An 18,521-nucleotide genomic window follows, 5' to 3' on the forward strand; every position below is an offset into this window, starting at 1 on the left:
AAAACGACGAAAAATGGATCCGTATCAGTTTTTTAGCAATTTACATCTATGTTGGTATAATTAAGCAAGGTAAGTAAAAATAATAACCGTAAACACTCAATTGTAAGCGAAATTGCTTTTTAATGTTCATACTTAACAAACGATATAAAGAAAATTGGTCTTAAATAAACTAATAATAAATACACATCACATTTACTCATTTGTGTTGACTTTCACTCAGAGCTTTGAACTTTAATATTATTGATCGAGTTTTCATGCAACATTTTCTGTTGCGTTCCTTCTTCGACATCACCTCCACCGTGCTTCCTCTCTACATGACCGATATACACAAACCTATTTTTAAAATAATTGGTAATATCTATCAGTTTCATGCCAAAAGTTTCAGGTAAAAATATGTAAGAATAAACTGCGCCTCCCAGGCAGATAATTCCGAAGAACCACTGAAGGTTGCTGGAACCACCGAAGAAATCACTCATTCCGTAATAACTTTGAAGTGCTACGAACATCAGTACGCAACACATGCTGTAACTGACTGAGTATCCAATACCCCTAATTTCTAAAGGGAATAATTCGGCGATTAACATATTGGGAATAGGGAGGAGACCTATTGTCGAAGCCACCACGTAGAATAGTAGGGCTGCTACTGGAACCCAACGCATTTCAGTGGTCCCTGAAGTTTAAAGATTTTTACATCAATTGAAATCGCTGATATGGGTTTAAAAAATTCATGCAGTTACCTTCTTGAATCCACCTGGTCCACAATCCCGCAATGAACATGCATAGGGCCATGGAAGTGCTGCTGACAAAAATCAAAGATCTCCTGCGGTACCTTTTGAGGATGTAGATGCTGGTCACTGACATTATAAGGCGAACCACTCCAATCATTATAGAGGCGAAGTACCCGTTAATGCTGCTGCCAGCTTCCTGGAAACGCAGTATTTCATAGTTGTAGATATTATTGACCCACAACAACCCATACCTGAATGAAGGTGATGCTGTAGAACATTGTTATGTATATTCCTGAGAAATGTTGGAAGAAAAATAAACCACATAAAATTATTAACGGTTTCCAGCCTGTTGGTTTGAGGAATTCATGCATAATGAATTTGATTCCTTTTTTGGCCTTCATCTTGTCTTGTTTTTCCTTTTTCTTTTGTTGTTCCTCCTGCAGTATTTTGTACTGGAGGTCAGCATACGTTTCTTGCTAAGATGAATATATGTAAATCAATCAGGAACCAGTGGCGAGAGATAAGTTTTTACCTCCCCAGGCGGCTTCTGATATTTGTGGATCCACTGCAAACTCTTCTTAGCCTGCTCGTATTTTCCCCTCAAAATAAGCCAAGAGGGACTTTCGTGGATTATAATACACACCAAGCAAGGAATTACGATAAAAATGTTGCAGATCCAAGCGAGAGTTCGCCAGTGTAGATACCACCCTCCGATATATGTTAAAACCATCCCTTAAAATTTTAATTTAACACCTGCTGGCGTTTAAACTCTGACCACGTTTTACCTAATGAGACATAAGCAGGAGCAATTGCCATTAGAGACATTCGCAAATTGGAGCTGGCAATTTCTGTGATGTAGACGATACCTGGACTGGTGCCCCATGCTATATTACAGAAGTTAATGATGCCAAATTAGATGAAAGTGATGCAACATCGAAGTGTGGCATTACCAGAGGAAATTCCTACTAAAAGTCTTCCGATAATGATGGTTGTCACGTTGTTCGCTAAAGCAATCATGGACCATCCAATAACGCCTGGTATTCCCGCGATTTTGATGCAGTTCAACCTTCCCAAGTTGTCCATTATTATCCCGCTGAAGATGGAAGCCGGTGGAATGACGACTATCAGCACACTGGCTATAAAAGAGGGATTTCTCTAGTAGTAGTAAATAATAATAAAAGTAGAGTAAAAATTTAAAAATCTACTCAAAGTTCGTGGACCGTGTCTGGTCAATCAAAAAGTAACTCAACAGCTCATTCAAAGGATTAAGAAAGGTGACTATATCAATGGATATGGGGAATTGTGGTAGAATGTTGAAGCGGCAAGAAGTCTTAATCGAACCTCTCCATTACAAGTTTTTACCATTTAGGTTAAAAACAGATGGGGAGGAATTGATTCGGATATGATGATGGTGCATTTGGCGTAAAATACTGCTTATAGTGTTTTATTTAAAATGTAATCAGTTAGGAAATGTATAGTTTTATATAACGATTGAGATTTTGCCATTCCCGAAGGTGAAGTCCCGCAATTCCACACGGGTTATAGAAAATTACATTTTCTAGTAAGCTTCATAATTGATTTTTTCTAATTCGGCCGTATGATAGGAAAATCGATTAAAGCTACACCCTGTGTCTGTAGAACTGCAGCAACTATTGTGAGCGTATTAATGCATTTCATAACTAGTTGCGGAATGAAATCAGTTCAGTCCCCTATTTGGATTACGAAACCTGTCAGTTTGTCACAATTTGTCACAAATTGTCACAATAAAAAAAATAATTTTTGTACAACTCGTGTTATTTTCCAAGACTTTGCTTCACTCTTCCCCCCAAAATCACACCCGTTCCAAAAATGTATCTATTTCCTAACAGGTTACATAATAGTTATACGATTAGATATAGAAATGAAAAATGTCTCATATCTTTCAAAAGCTTAATTACTTTCTATTAAGTGTAACCAATATTTACAAGCGTCTATATCAACGTGAATATTATCCGGACACTAGTTCACTGTTCAGCAACACCTAATTATTATAAGAAGTGTATTTAATTATATCTTAATTAGTTAAACACGCCTGTTTAATTCGATTGCAATTCAATTGCTTTTTGGCGGAAGCTTTAACAATAAAGTTAATGCTCAAAATTTAACATTGTATGGAATACCTACAGTGCTGAACTAAATGCCAGGGTTATTCCATATACAGGGTTTTTAAAATAAGAATGTCCCGTGCACGGCTTTCCTGTACCATAAGAGACTATGATAATATAATAATAAGAAATTATTAAATTAGAAAGAAAATTTTCTCTAATGAAAACTAGAAAATCACATTTTGGATAAAAAAAAGATATAAGGGAAAAATCGAATTTTCACGATGTCGTTTTTACAGTTTCCAGATTTTATTTAAAAAAATTAAATAAATAGTTATTTATAGCGGAATTGCATAGTTTATGATCATATCAGAGCCTTTTCCAGACATGACTAAAACTGATTATTTTAAGGGGTTTCAATAAAAATGCCTATTAATTTGAAATGCAAATGAAGGGCCCCATTTCTAGATATAATAATATACAAGGTGTTCCAACAAAGTTTAGTCACATCACATTTTTCTGGTTCTTCAAACAAACAAATTAAATAGGATATGCAGTCTCGTGCAATGATGTAAATTTTCCAGTATAATAAATAATAATATTTGTTGTTGATATTAATCTTTCAAATAAATTCAATAAATTAGATTAGACTAAGAAATATTGTTACCCATCCATGAATTTTCAGTTTTGGTTGGTTTGAACGGACTGTCAGGCTCAGCTAATTGTGAAATTAAAACGGCCGAGTATGCTAAAGAGATTCCATTTCCTATGTGAAAACTTGCTGCTAATAAAGACGCTAAAATCTGCAAATTGGTATATTAATTAATGAATAACAATATTACTACGAGCTTACTTGAGGGAGAACGTTTTTTAAGCTTTTTCCTTCATATTTGCTGAGAGAGCGACAGCTTGCTATCATGTCCCGAAGTCCCTCATCTTTGGTATCTTTGTACTTTTCGACTGCCTCATCATTGGAATTTTTGGTTTGTTTGCTGAAAATTGAGTATGATATTAAATAGCTATTTTTCTATTTCTATACCAATAAATTGCGAATAACGTAAGAACAACCTACAACTGAATATCAGTCACTACATACATATATGTATGTAGGTGCATGTAATTATGATTCAAACCGTGCGTAATAATATTACGTAACAGCGTTGCGTAATAGATTAGTATAACACAGTTTAGGGCCATTCATAATGAAATGGCCCTTATAGTTTTTATCCTCTTGAAACTGTCGAATTGATAAGTCACAGAAAAAGTACAGTACTGACTTCTTGAAAGCAAGGCATCTTACTTTTCTCGAAAACATTACTGACCTCGCCTGCGGCTCGGTCGCAAACTTTCGCCTCGTTCGTAATATGCTGGTTACCATCCTAGTAACGTAACATACTATCGTTTTGCTTCCTTACTATGGATAATCATACGAAGCCGTGCGAATTAAGCTCATTTCATTGATGCACGCGCAACTCATAGAAAATGGAAGTTTATGGAAACCGCGGATCTTTCGGTATTATTTTTAAGTCAATAACAATATAATTGTAATAGAAGTGTTAAGCAAATATTGGTAGGTACTTACAATAAACTCAAGCAGCTGGCCCTGAAACAAATAAAAAATCGACTTAGAAACAATATAAAATATTAATTTTTAAGTTCTGAAGACGGTGACAGATTTTTCACCGAAACGTTAAAAACGGTTTTCGTCCGAGTTTTTAGTAAAGGACAAATATTATTCTCAATTAGTTTCACCTAAGAATAATGTGCAATTTCACCGCTGCAACAAATCTCCCTTGTGTGGGAGACGTTATTCCCAAATAAAATAAGAGAAAAAGAAGTATATTATTTGTTGAGTGTATTAGGCCGTGCAGCTTACTGTGTACTCCAAGTAGAGTCCACTAGATCATAATCTTTTTTGTTCTCAAATTATTGAAAGTTCAAAAAAAATCTTCGCCTTATTGGCTATTAAATCGCTTGGCTCCTTTATGTCTGCCCTTTTAATAGCAAAGACACACAAAAAAACAAAAATTTCTTTCCAAAAGTTGCAACAAAAGTGGAATTTCGATCACAGTTACCTCAGACAAATGACGGTGCCATATGCTTACAAGGTAACTTTCTAATCACCTACGTTCCGAAATTCAAAATCCACAATTTTCCAAAAATGTGTAGTAAGAAAAATGGAAAAATTGCTTTTTCTTAAATCAAGTTACATTGAAATATTATTTCGGCAAGCTATGGAATACGAGGCAGGTAAATTTGAAAATATGGACTTTTCGAAAGAGACCATGCGGGCGATAAAGGATCACACATTGGCACAATTTGACTTTTTGAGCCTCGGCACTTTTTTAATCATTTAGAAAAATTATTTTATTTTTCAGCCTAAATGAATAATCTGCTTTTTTACATTCCGCCTTTCAGTTTAGTCGCAATGAGTTTTAATGCGTTTTCTCACATCGTCTTGAACAATTAAAATTCGTCACTGTATGCTTTCAACATAAATTTATCGTCGGCTGCGATTCGACACTATTTTTTCGTCAAATTATTGTTTTTTTGCTTGAACCATTAATTTTTTCTGTTAGTGACAAACACGCGAAATCGCGCAAGTTGCGGCTCGTTCTGTTGGTGCTCGGAGGTGCGTTCCTCCCTCAGGGTCAAGTAAAAGAAGGTCTCCATCCGTGCTCTCTCACGTTAAACTGAGTTTTAACATGGGGAAAGGGGATAGGATGTAAGGGCTAGGACCTTGCATGGGGCGGTCCCACGTACAGGATGGGGAGATGATCGGGGTAAAATGGGTTTGTGGTTGAAATTAAACAATAAATTCGCTCAAATTATAAATTCTTCAAAATGCGAATAACGTCAACAAACATAGTTCAAAGGGGCCTAGTCGGAAATAACTCGAACGCATAGGGGCAGCCAAAACGTCTGTAAAGACCACGCAATGGAATAAAAGTAAAATCGAGAGCTTTGAAAAATCGGACATTTTGCTGGTTAAAGAGCGCTTTTGACTCTAATTATGCTGATTGCACACACTTTATCAGTCAATGCTCACGATTAAACACCGAGTGTATTGTTGTTCTTTTCGTGTTTAAATGGAGGTTGAGTTGGATTTTGAATATATTAAGTATGACTAGATGTACGGCAAAACTCGATTTGCGCTATTGCACACTCGATCGTTACTATTTTTAAGAATGATTTTTATAGGTACGTAACCATGTCACGTTAAAATTACCTTCATTCGTTAACTTTATTCATGTTTGAGTTGCGATACCTGCGTTATCTATTTAAATTATTGCTTCGAACTTATTAGCTGCTCTGATTGCAGCAAATCTCCATAAACAATCCTCAATCATAGATAATAATAGTTCAATGTCATTTTACTATCTGCCGATCTAAGTTATCTATAGTCTGAATTACTCAACATGGAACTAATACTTACCCAATTGGATCCATCCTCACAAAACTCCTGTGAACAGCAAAAAAACTGTAATTAATTTTGATAAATTGGAGTTCCTACTTAATATTTCTCGAAAGCATAAAACACGGTGGGATGAGGGGAAAATCAATGACATACTGAAAACATCGTAGTTCAAGATTTTTGCAATATTAGGAAGAACTAAAAGGTATTCGTTATTTATTATTAATAAATTTATGACTGACAACAGAAGGATAATGTGCCTTATCTTTCCATTTTAGCTTATCTGCAATAATAACTTGGGGTGCTTTAATGAAACATGATTAATTGGTATATTAGCAGATCAGGTTTAAGGTTTTGCAATCAAAATTAGGTATATACTCGTCGCCAAGGAAGGCTAGTTGTTGCTCTCCTTGTTCTCCATAGAGTGACAATAATTTATGGTACCGTCTGTTAATTTCGTATGTAGATGATTTTCGCGTACTTTTTGCTCCTATTAATAATTTCTTCATGTCACGAGTAATCGGAACATGTCCCGTAAGTCCATAACGCAGCCGAAGAAATAAGTAGCTGACGCAGTCGCAGTGTGGACGTTAACACAGGAGCATCCCCTCACGAGCAGCACGTTGATTTTTCACGTGTTGGGTCTGATTTTACGTCTGTACGTTAAGTAATGTACGTTTACGGATGAATTGTATTCAAACCGAGCCAAAGTCAAATAGGCAGGGAGTAAAGTCGAAGCACGGCGACTATTACGTAACCAAATTAATTGATTTGATCGATTTTTTAGATTATTTGTAAACATATTATGCTCCAAGTTCGTCTTCAAGTGAAAGTTCACTTCAATTAATTTTATTACAATTTATCTAAGATCCCCGATTAAACTGATGTACTGGGTGTTCCAAATCCGATGTGCTATCACTGCGATCTCTTAAACGGTAAGAGTTGCAGGGCCGGTTAAACCAAAAGAAATGTGCCAAATTTCATACTCTTCTAAGAACTGAAAACAATGTTGCCAAATGATTTTTAGTTTCTGAGTTATTATGAAAAAACTAAAATTCGGTCGAATTTTATTATTAAATTTGGCACATTTTTTCTAAATTAACCGACCCTGTAACTTTTACCGTTTAAGAGATTGCAATGATAGCACATCGGATTTGGAACACCCTGTATACGTGTGAGTTAACATGCCTTATAATGCTACAGTCGGTGACGCATCTCAGCTGTGTACCACCTTTGAGGTTGAGCAGAAATTAAATGAAGATTTCACGATTCAATGAATCTGGCATCCTTTACAGTTTTGAAGATCGAGAGACTTGAATTTGGGACGATTTTAGCAAGTCTTGCGTGCGTAAGTTAACAACAATCAGTAGCCTGAGGGATTTATCGAAAGTTTGCATAAATTTGCTTTGAGATTTATTTACTGTTTCAAAATTTCTTATTAATTTTTTTTCTAGATATGATATAATTGCATGGAGAGCAATTCTTAGAACATTGCGTTACATCTGAGGATACATAATAATTATTAAACAAGTACTAAATATAATCAAAATACGTTGTATAAATATGCAAGATCGGGGACATTTAAATAAGCGTCTGACTTGAATCCCGCGTTTCTTGTTTGGTATTTAAAATACCTAAAATCTCTTTTCAAAGCAAAATTTCCTAGAGAAGTCGAATCTGTAAAGATACTTCCTATCGGCTGCCAGGTATTTTCAAATCGTCTCATTTGATTTTGAAATCTACAGCTTGACGAACCTGAATCCCATGAAGCGGGTACGTGAAAGTAAAAATTTAAATGTCTTTAAATTGTTTAAATGGCGGATAGTTGTGATTCGGGCGAGACAGTTCAGCAGATCGTCGACATTCGGTGACTTTTATACACTGCATTTAAAGCACCGCTGGTGCAAATACCTAATGATTAAAAATGTTTGAAAATCGAGAGAATCTATCCAGCAGCCGAAAAATACTGTTTTGATATGTTGTCATTTTCAGAAAATTCCCGCAACAAATTAGATCAGGGATCCGGCTTCGAGTTTCTGGATGATTGAGAACTTTTGAAGCCAGCGTGGAAAGGGTTCGATTTTTACCCCCCTTTTTTCGTCCAGTTTGGGTTAGCATTATTTGGATTTCAGAAAAAATTATTTGTATTTCAGCACAATGAATTGAGTTTTATGTGACTGCATCGGGTAATAAAAAAATGCAATAAAAAAACATCGATATCTTCGAAAATTTCCGGAAATACACAAGATATTGGGAATCTTAAAATATATTCTAAATAAGGATTAAATTGCGCACGTTTATACAATGCGCTGAAGATAAGAATATCTAGCGAGTGTGCTTCAGAAACGGCAATAGAGAGAGTCTGGGTTAAATAGTAGAAAATTATTAGCAGGGAGGATTATATGCAGGAAAAAACAATTTTTTTAATTCGAACATTTCTAAAATTTCCAGGGTTTTTCCAAATAATTGGAAAACCGCAAATAATTTTGTAGCTCTGCATTGTGAAACTATTCCCTTGAAGGCGCAACATTTCTTTCATTTAACCAAGTTTGAATCTATTACCGTTCACGAGCTCTCCGTGCTAACCATCCTTATCTGGGACACATTGTATAAGCTTGTTTGCACGCGAATCTTTTATAGTTTCCAAAATTTCCACAGTGGCCTCCGGATTTGTCACACCCTGAATAAATCCTCGACGCAGTAATAGAGAAAGAGCGAAAAGAAAGAATGCTTTACTTTCATTGGTCCAATGACCCCAAATTCCCAATTTAAATATTTTCACTCTTGGGATATTGTGCCAAAACAACAATACAAAGCATATTAAACAAATTAGACACCTCTAACAATCTGTGTTCCTTTGTCGCAAGAACTCCCGACGTCTTTCAGTGGACACTAGAACAATGCGAAATCCGCAAAACGCGCACCGCTGCAAAGAAACATTTACACTAAAAGTAGCAATATGTGTGTGATATGGAAAAAACTCGAACAGGACTGGCTGGTTTAATCTAAACTAAACTTAAACCCGAAGCTAAACAAAGCTGCAATATAATCGCACTGACGATAGCGAATCCCCGCAACTCCTCTCCGTGTGGGTTGGCTTTAGCATATGTAATCCGCGAACGCAGTCATTATGACTCATTGAATTTTTTTCTAACGGGATATACCTTCCCAAATGCAAATTTTGTACGTTTTATTACTTTAAAAAATAATTCAAGAGCTTTCGGTCATATAGCCCATGTGAGCGAAAGCTCTCATAAACTCATATATTCCTATAAGTTAAGAGATAATCAATTAAGTATCGCTTTATTATCCGTATTGTCCCTTTTGTTTTCGCTTTGATTAATTTCTCTGTCTGCTTGCAACCATGCGTGGACAACCAACTAAAAAGGTTTTAGCGATAGTCCAAAAGATTCAGTTTATGCATAACGTAGCTGTTATGTTAAATCAAATTATATCCTCAATACTAATTTTTGTACCTAATGTTTAAGCGTAAATGTTTGAGAAGGACTAGAGATAAATATGCCGGGTATATTTTTAAAACTTGCCACTTTCCAGGTTTCTAGAAGTGCAGACTAAAGTTTAAAAAGCTGAGACAAGTCAAACGTCGAGTGGAGGGAAACACGAAGAATACAAAAAGTTTTCCCGATCCTTTTAAAGGTCTTTAAACTCTCTAAACAATACTGAGAAAATTTTGTTTTTTAAATTTTTAGTTGAAACAATGGGTCACTGCGTGGCATTACAAAAAGAAAAACAAAGTACACCGAAAAAGAATGTACACCGAATATTGGATGGGGATTTATTGCATTTCCAACAGGATGGTGCCCCTCTACATTATGTTTTCCCGGTTCTTGATAATAATATTCCTGATAGATGGATTGGCAGAAGAGGTAGTATCGAGTGGCCAGCTAGATCTCCCGACCTTACACTTCTCGACATCTTTCTTTGGAGATACCTTAGAAGCACGGTTTACGCAACTCCTGCACAGGATTTTCAAGTATTATGTCAACGAATTTTAGAAACTTGTAACATTCCACAATAAGTTTTCGAAGAAGTATGACAAGAATTTGATGACCGTTTGTGCTACTGCATGGAGAATAATGGAGTGCATTTCGAATATTTGTTGAAAAATTAAGAGTTATGAAAAAATGTGAATAAAAAACCCAAATTATAGCACAATTGTTTAGAAAATTTGAATGCCTTTAAAATGCGGTATCACGTGACCCACGTTCCTTATTTAAATAACCACTTTTACCACCTTTGCAGTTATCGTCGAAGTGGGGTGAGGGTTTTTTCATTCTTTGTGTTCCCCCTGTATTCCAAAATCAACGTATCTCAGCATTTTTATCTTTAGTTTATACTTCTAGAAATTTGAGAGGTGACATGTTTTTTTAATACACCCAGTATAAATAATTCCATTTTTGAAATCGCGAAAAAGATAATTTCGTTTCTGTAAAAAGATACAGGGTAAACCATTTAAAAAACCAAAGTGACGTCGTTTTGGTAGAATTCCGATGCTCATGTATGAAATTGACAATAAATTCTGATGATTTGGAGCAAAGTGTTAAACTTTGCTGATTCAAATAATTTCGTAATAGCTTAAATAACAACAGGAATAACCATCAAATCAAATATAATTAATTATGTCACAAAATGGGACACCTTGTGCATAATATAAGTTCTAGAAGCAACAAACATTATTTTTTAACAATTAAAATATAGGACCATTTTCTATGGTTTTAAACCAACTATATGATATGTGCTTAGTTATTAAACCCAGTTTTCTAAAGTTTAAATCAATAGCGTAAACTGCATTGGTAATGTTAAGTTTCTTCTAATTACGTCACTAAAATAAAATAACACAATTATATGTATATGTGCCAAGAGTGAAGGTCCCCATTTGATTGCTTTCTTCATCGTCCACCTTGATGGTGATGCTTTACCTTACTTTTATAAGTAACTACGTTTTAGATGATTCTTTGGTTGTAAACGTCACACAAGTAAAATATCGATAACGAAGCGGGAGATCTGGATTTTACAATTACAAAATATTCAAGAATGAGAGTCCTGGCTCGCTGGGCAATACTGCCCACAATGGTGGTATATCACGTTAAAGCTAAAGCTTGTCAGCTAGAAGATGCGTATCCTAGAATCAGCATAGGTGACGTTTTATTTGAATTTCGATTGAGTGTTTTTCAGACCTGGCACCTCTTGAATAAGAGACATGAGTGTTATTGACTATTTCAAAATTTAGTAACATTAATGGTGAAAATTTTATTGCGCAAACCTTGGGCTTTCAAAAACCCTCAGAGATACGAAGTCGATTAGTAGATTCGAGCAAAGTTGCGCGTTTTGATGCCCAATAAAATTACGATCTGAAATTTATCATTTACAATGTCATTGAAACGTTGTAAATTTTGCAAATGCAGAGGGTTTAATAGAGGTTGAAAGGGACATTTTCGAGGATTTCATAGTTGTGAATTACTTATGTGTAATTATTGTTGCTTTTTGGATTTTTAGTGAATCGCTTCAACTTGTTTCATAAAATAAATATTAAAAGGTTCATTCAATAAAACGAACCCAAGAAATGTTATACATTTTTATTATATTTATTAAAAAATGGAAAAATAATTTTAACCTTTGATACCCTGTATTTCATTTATTGTGATCCTTTAGATATACGTAAATTGCGTTAAGTCTTAGTATTATCACATAAGAAATCTGTACGTATCATTAATTATGGGACCTTGTATAGCGATAAAACATTGATTTCGATGGCACTCCACGATTTAAAAAAAATCTGAACAGCCTATAGCAATGCTTCGGCATTAAAAAATCATCATCTTTTTTTAATCTAATTTTCAATTTATGTAGAACTATACGGTCCCTGTTAACTTGCATTTAATTTAAATTTATTTAACCCAGACCCCAGCACACAATTGACGCTCTTGGTGCTAAAACTCACTTTTAAAAAAATTTTAGATTTTTGGCTCAAACAGGTGTTAACCATTTTCTTCATCTGTTAGTAAACCGCAAAAGCGACAAATGGCGCCCATTTCCTTCTTACAAAGAATTTTAAAAGCGTTATTTACAAAATAATCATAATCCATTCCTTTGAATAACGTGTTAACTCATAAATTTTATGAATAAAAGTGTTATCTCCGGAATTGACACCTTTCTGCTTAATTAATCGCTAATCCGTGGTTGTCTTTCTAGGTTCTACTTCTATTGTGGTTCGATTTTGATTATGATCGGAGATTTTCCGTATATTAAAAAACTTTAGATTTAGTGGGTCTCTGTGCTTCCGACTATTTTTTATGAAATTAAAAGGTAAGATACATATTTACATAATGTACCAAATAAAGAAATTATTATTTTTTATCTATTTAATCATTTTTGCAAAAAAGGTGTTTTTTTTTAAACCAACCTTAAATTTGTTAAAAGCAGTGCACTTTGCCTATAATATGAATGTTTGGAAGATAATATGGAATTTTTTTTTAGATGAAAGACCGGACAAAGAAAATATTTGCCTTGCTCTTTAAAATTTAAGTAAGGATAATAATTCATCTGACGACCCTTGTAAAGATTCGGGTCCTGAATCTGTCCCCACAGACGCTGGTAGCTATGGATGATGGAGCTGGCGTAAGTGGTCTTCAAACCAAACAAATTACTGCGATGGTTATTCGCCAGATACAAGTGAGTTTTAAAAACAGACTGAAAAATGGATATAGTCTTGCAGTAAAAAAAATATAGTGACTCATATAAAATATCGTTTTTTCTTCTGTTTTTAGGCGACTCCGACTACGAGCCACTTAACATAAAAAAAGCTGAACCTCAAGCTCAAACAATATTTACACCTTCAACTTTCAATGCTTATTTAAAGGCAAAAGCATGCGCTACTCGTCCTCAGACAATACAAGACTTAAAAGATTGGATTAGGGAAGCAGTAAACGGAATTCCCCAAGATTTGCTTCGGAACGTGTTGGAAAATTTTAGGAAGAGACTCCAAATGTGTCTCAGTGATCATGGCGGATATCTTAAAGACGTAATTTGCAAACATTAAGAAATTGCCACAACAATGAAGTCCACGTTTCAGTACTGGCTGATTGAATCGCTACATTTATTTTCTAACAGCAAGCTTTTTAAAGTAGTTCAATCCCGTTGCCGGACCCTGTATGTCCAAAATGTTTGGGTAAGCATCAAGTCGTACGGGAGAATTACACTCCCGGCATCTTTTCTCGTACCCCTGGTAGACATATTTACAAAGTTATGGTTTATCTCAGTTCCACATTAAATCACAATACATTTTAGAATTAGAGATAAACGTAATAGGTGTCTGTAATCTAAGTAAGTCAACGCATCCACGTAGTACTAACTGTATCTAAGTCCAGTGAAACAATCGTACTTAGTGAATTTGCTTCTTGCCTCTTGGGCAAATAGGTATCAAATCAGATTGGAAAAAATTGCTCGAAATTGCGAAAATATACACAAACCTTAAAGGCTGTACAAATAGACTATTTGATGGCATGATTTGAGATAAAGCGATTGTACTGGTAGATGGAATAATTTACGTTCGCCGCCGTTGATTCTTATTCCAGTTTTGAGGTCTTTGGACTTAGGCATACATTAGTATTGTTTCGTCATGTTGAGTCGTATTCATAAAGTTGAAGACGGGTCATTATTGCGGCGATAACGTTGTATCCCGGATTTTGATTGTGACTGTGGCCTGTTTGGTAGTACTCTCCTTCTCGGAGGAAATGGAGTGATCGCAGTGGGACCTACCAGGGTCTAAGTGCCGGACATGACTAATAGAGAAGGTCCCGAGGAGGTGGCGGCTAACCAAAAATTGAAGGATCACGAGGTGAATTTGGACGGGGGTGAAAACGAGCCTTCACGGCTCCGTTGGAGAGACTCTATAAAGCAGGCAAGTATTCGTAGTACGTAACAATATCTACCTATGCTTGAAGAATGTCAAACACCCACCTCAGCAATTTTAATTACCTCCGTTAAAAGCCATTTCGAATCAGCCTTCAAGCGGTCCCCAGTATGTTATATCAAAGTACAATAAAACGCCTCCACTTACGACTGCCATGTAAGGAACAGTGGTAAGTCACCGTAATTTATATTAAAATTGTTTCAGATTATAGCATGTTGCGTTGCAAATACACTTGTAATTCAGCCTGGAATAAACATGTCCTTCAGTGCGGTGCTGTTGCCACAACTCAAAGAATCAGGAAGTAACATCGTTATAGATAGCTCACAGGCTTCCTGGATAGGTAGGTAGATTGATTGGGTGGGTAGATTGATTGATTGGGTAATAGAGAGAAGATGCCCAGTTGTGTCACGAAAATATCCCGAGGAGGTTTTACTGACGCCTCTTTCCTTTGTCGCGATATCTAGCATTGTCTATAGTCCTCGCGGTAATGACTAAGAGATGAGAGATGAGGCGGCGATAGCTCTTCTTGTAGTTGCAAATATGAGAAGGTCCAATGTCATGTTGCTACTCGACATTTCTCATGAACTTCATTTCTCTATCATCGCCACACGTATTCTTGCTATCGTTTCTTCTCACGAAGGATCCAATCGATTGTCTAACACAGTCTTCTGGGAGGAAGAATAAGGCAGCACCTGGAGGAGCGATAAAGGTCCACAATAATATATATCTCCATTCCCGGAAAATCCTTTTAGCCATGGCTAAGTCCTTTAGGATCGTAGTGATTCCTCCTTATTGGTCACTACAATCAAAACACTCATTGCGTAATTTACCGAATTTTCAGCCTTGATTGCGAATATAAATGACCTTATTTGTATTGTAAGGTAAAATCTTACCAAATCTTCGAGACCTATTTCAATTTTAGCTAGCATCGTAGCCATAGCCCTGCCTTTGGGGTCACTCTGTATAGGACCTATAATGGACCGGCTTGGAAGGAAGAAAACATGCATCCTCACAACTATACCTTTCTTAATATCCTGGGCTTTACATGCGTTTGCCACTAATGTTTGGTACATCTACGCTGCAAGGATTGTAGCGGGTTTTGGTGCAGGTAGGTCTATTGTCCTCTGGAAAGTATCATGGACCGAATGTGCATGCAAAATACTCCTTTGTCCCCCACCAATGCCTTATGAATAAAAATGCATCCCATATCAACATAGATTCTCAACAAGATTTATGGTATTACCATTCATACTGATTATTGGTTGGATGGTTGTGCTGGTTTAGTACGATTGAGATTTCCACGAGGAATCCATTTGGTCAATAAATCCACGTGGGCAATTTTAATAAATAAAATTACGTGAGCCAATATAAGCGTTTTCACGATATTGTTGCTTAGTGGCCTTAGAGACCGCAGGTCAAACTGGGCCAGTTTCATTCTACTATCTAGGGAACAAGGGACCACCGTCTTATGCAAATGTATGTCTCATATTCGGATATGAAAAGCATATTAACACCAAGGTAGTGAAGCGCATATTATGGTTCGATCTTCAAATTTAAATCACGAGGCGCGCAGCGCTCCGAAAGATCTAAGATGTGAGGGTTATAAGAATTTCTCAATCGAGGTGCATATATGATTTTTTTTCTGCACTAAATTTAATAACTACACAATAAATCAATCTAAATCAAAAATAAATTAAATCAGAAGCAAACGAATACAACCCATCTTCAATTATCGACGACGTTTCATATGACATTCATTGCCATGGCAACCTTCATCATTAGCTTCCTAGTTCAATAACGAGCCACATATATGTCATTATTTACCTGTTTTAGACAGAGGGTATGTGCTTTTTAATCTAGCCACGCCCTTAATATAGTTAGCTGTGGAAATCTTTTTTTTTACTTCTTAAGGATGATCTGTCAATGAGAGATCATGCGCATGAGACTGAAGTGATTTCAGTACTGCAGTCCCAAGCGTATGATCCTAGAATTCAAGAGCTGAGGTTGAGGAATATTGAGGATCTACTTGTCCGATTTCATTACATTGGACTGTCGATGTCGTGAGAGAGGAAGAGTTCCGCAATAACTATTTGTAGAGTCTTGGGGACATTGCTTCCTCATGGCGTAATTCTATTGAATTATGCTTTCAGATTAAAATGGCAAAAAGTGTTTTTTTTTTCAAAAATTTTCATGACGCACCGTTTTGCAAATAATAAACAAACTAGTCACGCCATAAACATATTATCTGTTTACATGAATTCAAATGAACATATACTCTGATTTAATACTGGGTGGTGGATTTTCATTACAGTTAAAAAGTAGCAGTGCAACCATGTTACCATTATCGTCAGTAACCATGATCGTAACTGAAACTAAGTCATATCCGTCATATTCAAAAACGTCATCGCTGGCAATGGGCACTTGCCACCAATGGAATTGCAGGAAAATCCCACACATCTATTTACTTCAATTATTGGATCAACCCTTTGTTGCAGGGCTGACAACCGTAGCTCTAGTTTACGTCAGTGAAATAGCACACCCCAAGTACAGACCAATGCTCCTCTCGTTGAACAGTGTGTTTGTCTGTTTTGGAATCCTCCTTACTTGCGTCCTCGGTAAAACATCAATAATAAAAAGTAAAACGGAATTTTTAATTATATTTTTCGTTGCAGGCTCCTGCTTTAACTGGCGCACGTTGTCGAAAATATTTTTCTGTTTAATCTTGTGTTTCACTGTCGCCTTGACCTGGATCCCAGAAAGCCCTTACTGGCTGGCTATCTTCAAGGATGACGCCCTAGGCAGTGCTGCGGCGTTGAAATGGATCTATTCAAACGACATGGTGGGTACCTGATACCGCTCCTTGGTAAAGTCAGAATTGGTTCTTCCAATTTTACATAGTTGGCAGAGGAAGCTTATCGAAGAGTCATGGAGAGTAAGTGCCAGTGTCCTGAAGAGACGGACGAGACATCCGAAAAATCTAAACTCATCCAAATGAAGCAGGGCTTAAAGTCTATTTACAAGGACCCCATGGTGTGGAAACCTCTAGTGATATTGCTCATTATCTTTGTGTTTCAACAGTTGTCAGGATCATATGTTATCATCTTTTACGCGATCGAAATATTTCGTCAAATAGGAAGCAACCAGGACATGGATTGGTTTGGTGCCTTGGTGATACTAGGCACCATACGTTTTGTCATGTCTGTAATATCAGCCTTGATTTCCAAAAGAATAGGGCGTCGCAAGCTAATGTTCACATCTGCATTTGGAATGATAATTACTAGCTTTGTATGTGGATTTTACATGTATCTTTTCCAACCCAGTCATTACCACATCGATCTCGTTGCGCCTACGGTGTCCACGCTGTTGGATGACCGTAATGAATTGAACGCCACCACAATTCTTCCTCGAAATCTGACTGCAGCTAACAGTTCAGACACAGAAGTTGGTGTTTTATCAACATTTTCACCATACAATGCTGTATCGTTCGTTAGAAACTCCTCAACTTCCGAACTGATAAGATTTCCACAAATAAGTTTGAATAGCACTGTTTCGATCTCTAGCTTACAATCCAGTATTAACAGCAACGTAGCTTTATTTTTGGTATTAGCCTACGTTGGCTTCAGCTCTTTTGGGTACTTGGTCATTCCGTGGACCCTCATAGGGGAACTGCTGCCCATCAAGGTTAAAGCTAACCTTGGGGGACTGTTAGTCTCAACAGCTTATATCCTTATGTTTGTGGTAGTGAAAATATTTCCGTTTGTTTTGGAGTCTGTGTCTTTAGACCACATATTTATTATTCTAGGATTTATAAACACGGTTGGATTGGTTTTTCTGTATGTGTGGTTGCCCGAGACATTGGGTAAAACTTTTGAACAAATTTCTCAAAGGTTTGCTTCCAAGAAAAAGAATTTCAAAGATCAATTAGTAACTGATTAGAAATAGGTGAACACTTGTAGAATTATGGATTTTTTATATATAATAAAATATATAGTGCGCTAAACACATAATTAAAGTGTAATTTTCTCTAATGGGTCTATTTATCGAACCTTTGTAGTGAAACTACATATGTCCGTATCTAAGCTTCATATTTGACTTGAATATTAGCTTTGGACTAGCAGTACACTCGCATACAGCGTAAATTGATAAGACATTTGACTATTTATTTAATAGAAGTGAACAATTTCAATGCTTCAGAAACCTTTGGTCCGAGTCACGTTGTGGCCATTCAATTCACTTGATTTATACGGGCTGGTTCAGAATTATGGGATCAAACTTCTAGAGACCATTCAGTACCACGATAGAAGACATTCGACTGTAAGAACCTGGAAATGTCTCCTTAGGACGCTCCGACCGTACGATGC

General features: G+C 36.2%; 2 protein-coding genes across 4 annotated transcripts in view; one reads left to right on the plus strand and one right to left on the minus strand.

The window, feature by feature from the left end:
- Positions 1-96: 96 nt before the first annotated feature.
- LOC136412699 (facilitated trehalose transporter Tret1-like) overlaps positions 97-18,521 on the minus strand; it is a 28,303-nt gene continuing 9,878 nt past the window's right edge. The window contains exons 1-11 of one of the 3 annotated variants that reach the window (XM_066395867.1): positions 9,065-9,291; positions 6,249-6,275; positions 4,395-4,415; positions 3,666-3,804; positions 3,480-3,615; positions 1,679-1,864; positions 1,514-1,612; positions 1,261-1,460; positions 980-1,204; positions 738-924; positions 97-670 (exon numbers count right to left, since the gene is read on the minus strand). In XM_066395867.1, the coding sequence (XP_066251964.1) occupies positions 213-670; positions 738-924; positions 980-1,204; positions 1,261-1,460; positions 1,514-1,612; positions 1,679-1,864; positions 3,480-3,615; positions 3,666-3,804; positions 4,395-4,415; positions 6,249-6,262 (1,665 nt within the window). In that variant the 5' untranslated portion in view covers positions 6,263-6,275; positions 9,065-9,291 and the 3' untranslated portion in view covers positions 97-212. Of the gene's footprint in view, positions 671-737; positions 925-979; positions 1,205-1,260; positions 1,461-1,513; positions 1,613-1,678; positions 1,865-3,479; positions 3,616-3,665; positions 3,805-4,394; positions 4,416-6,248; positions 6,276-9,064; positions 9,292-18,521 lie in introns of those variants that run through there. The other 2 variants (XM_066395868.1, XM_066395866.1) reach the window with 2 other exon arrangements.
- On the plus strand, positions 13,613-18,188 carry LOC136412697 (facilitated trehalose transporter Tret1-like). Its single transcript, XM_066395863.1, has 6 exons — positions 13,613-14,148; positions 14,365-14,500; positions 15,083-15,268; positions 16,656-16,775; positions 16,833-16,999; positions 17,059-18,188. The coding sequence occupies exons 1-6, from the start codon at positions 14,026-14,028 to the stop codon at positions 18,094-18,096; spliced, it is 1,770 nt and encodes a 589-aa protein (XP_066251960.1). The 5' UTR covers positions 13,613-14,025; the 3' UTR covers positions 18,097-18,188.

The sequence above is a fragment of the Euwallacea similis genome, chromosome 12 (genome assembly GCF_039881205.1).
Source record: "Euwallacea similis isolate ESF13 chromosome 12, ESF131.1, whole genome shotgun sequence".
Lineage (NCBI taxonomy): Eukaryota > Metazoa > Arthropoda > Insecta > Coleoptera > Curculionidae > Euwallacea > Euwallacea similis.

Excerpts from the sequence above, each read along its gene's own strand:
- LOC136412697 (XM_066395863.1), top strand. The coding sequence starts at position 14,026 with ATGACTAATAGAGAAGGTCCCGAGGAGGTGGCGGCTAACCAAAAATTG. Across the intron at positions 16,776-16,832 it reads CCTCCTTACTTGCGTCCTCG|GCTCCTGCTTTAACTGGCGC; the intron begins GTAAAACATCAA and ends TTTTCGTTGCAG. Across the intron at positions 17,000-17,058 it reads GGATCTATTCAAACGACATG|TTGGCAGAGGAAGCTTATCG; the intron begins GTGGGTACCTGA and ends AATTTTACATAG.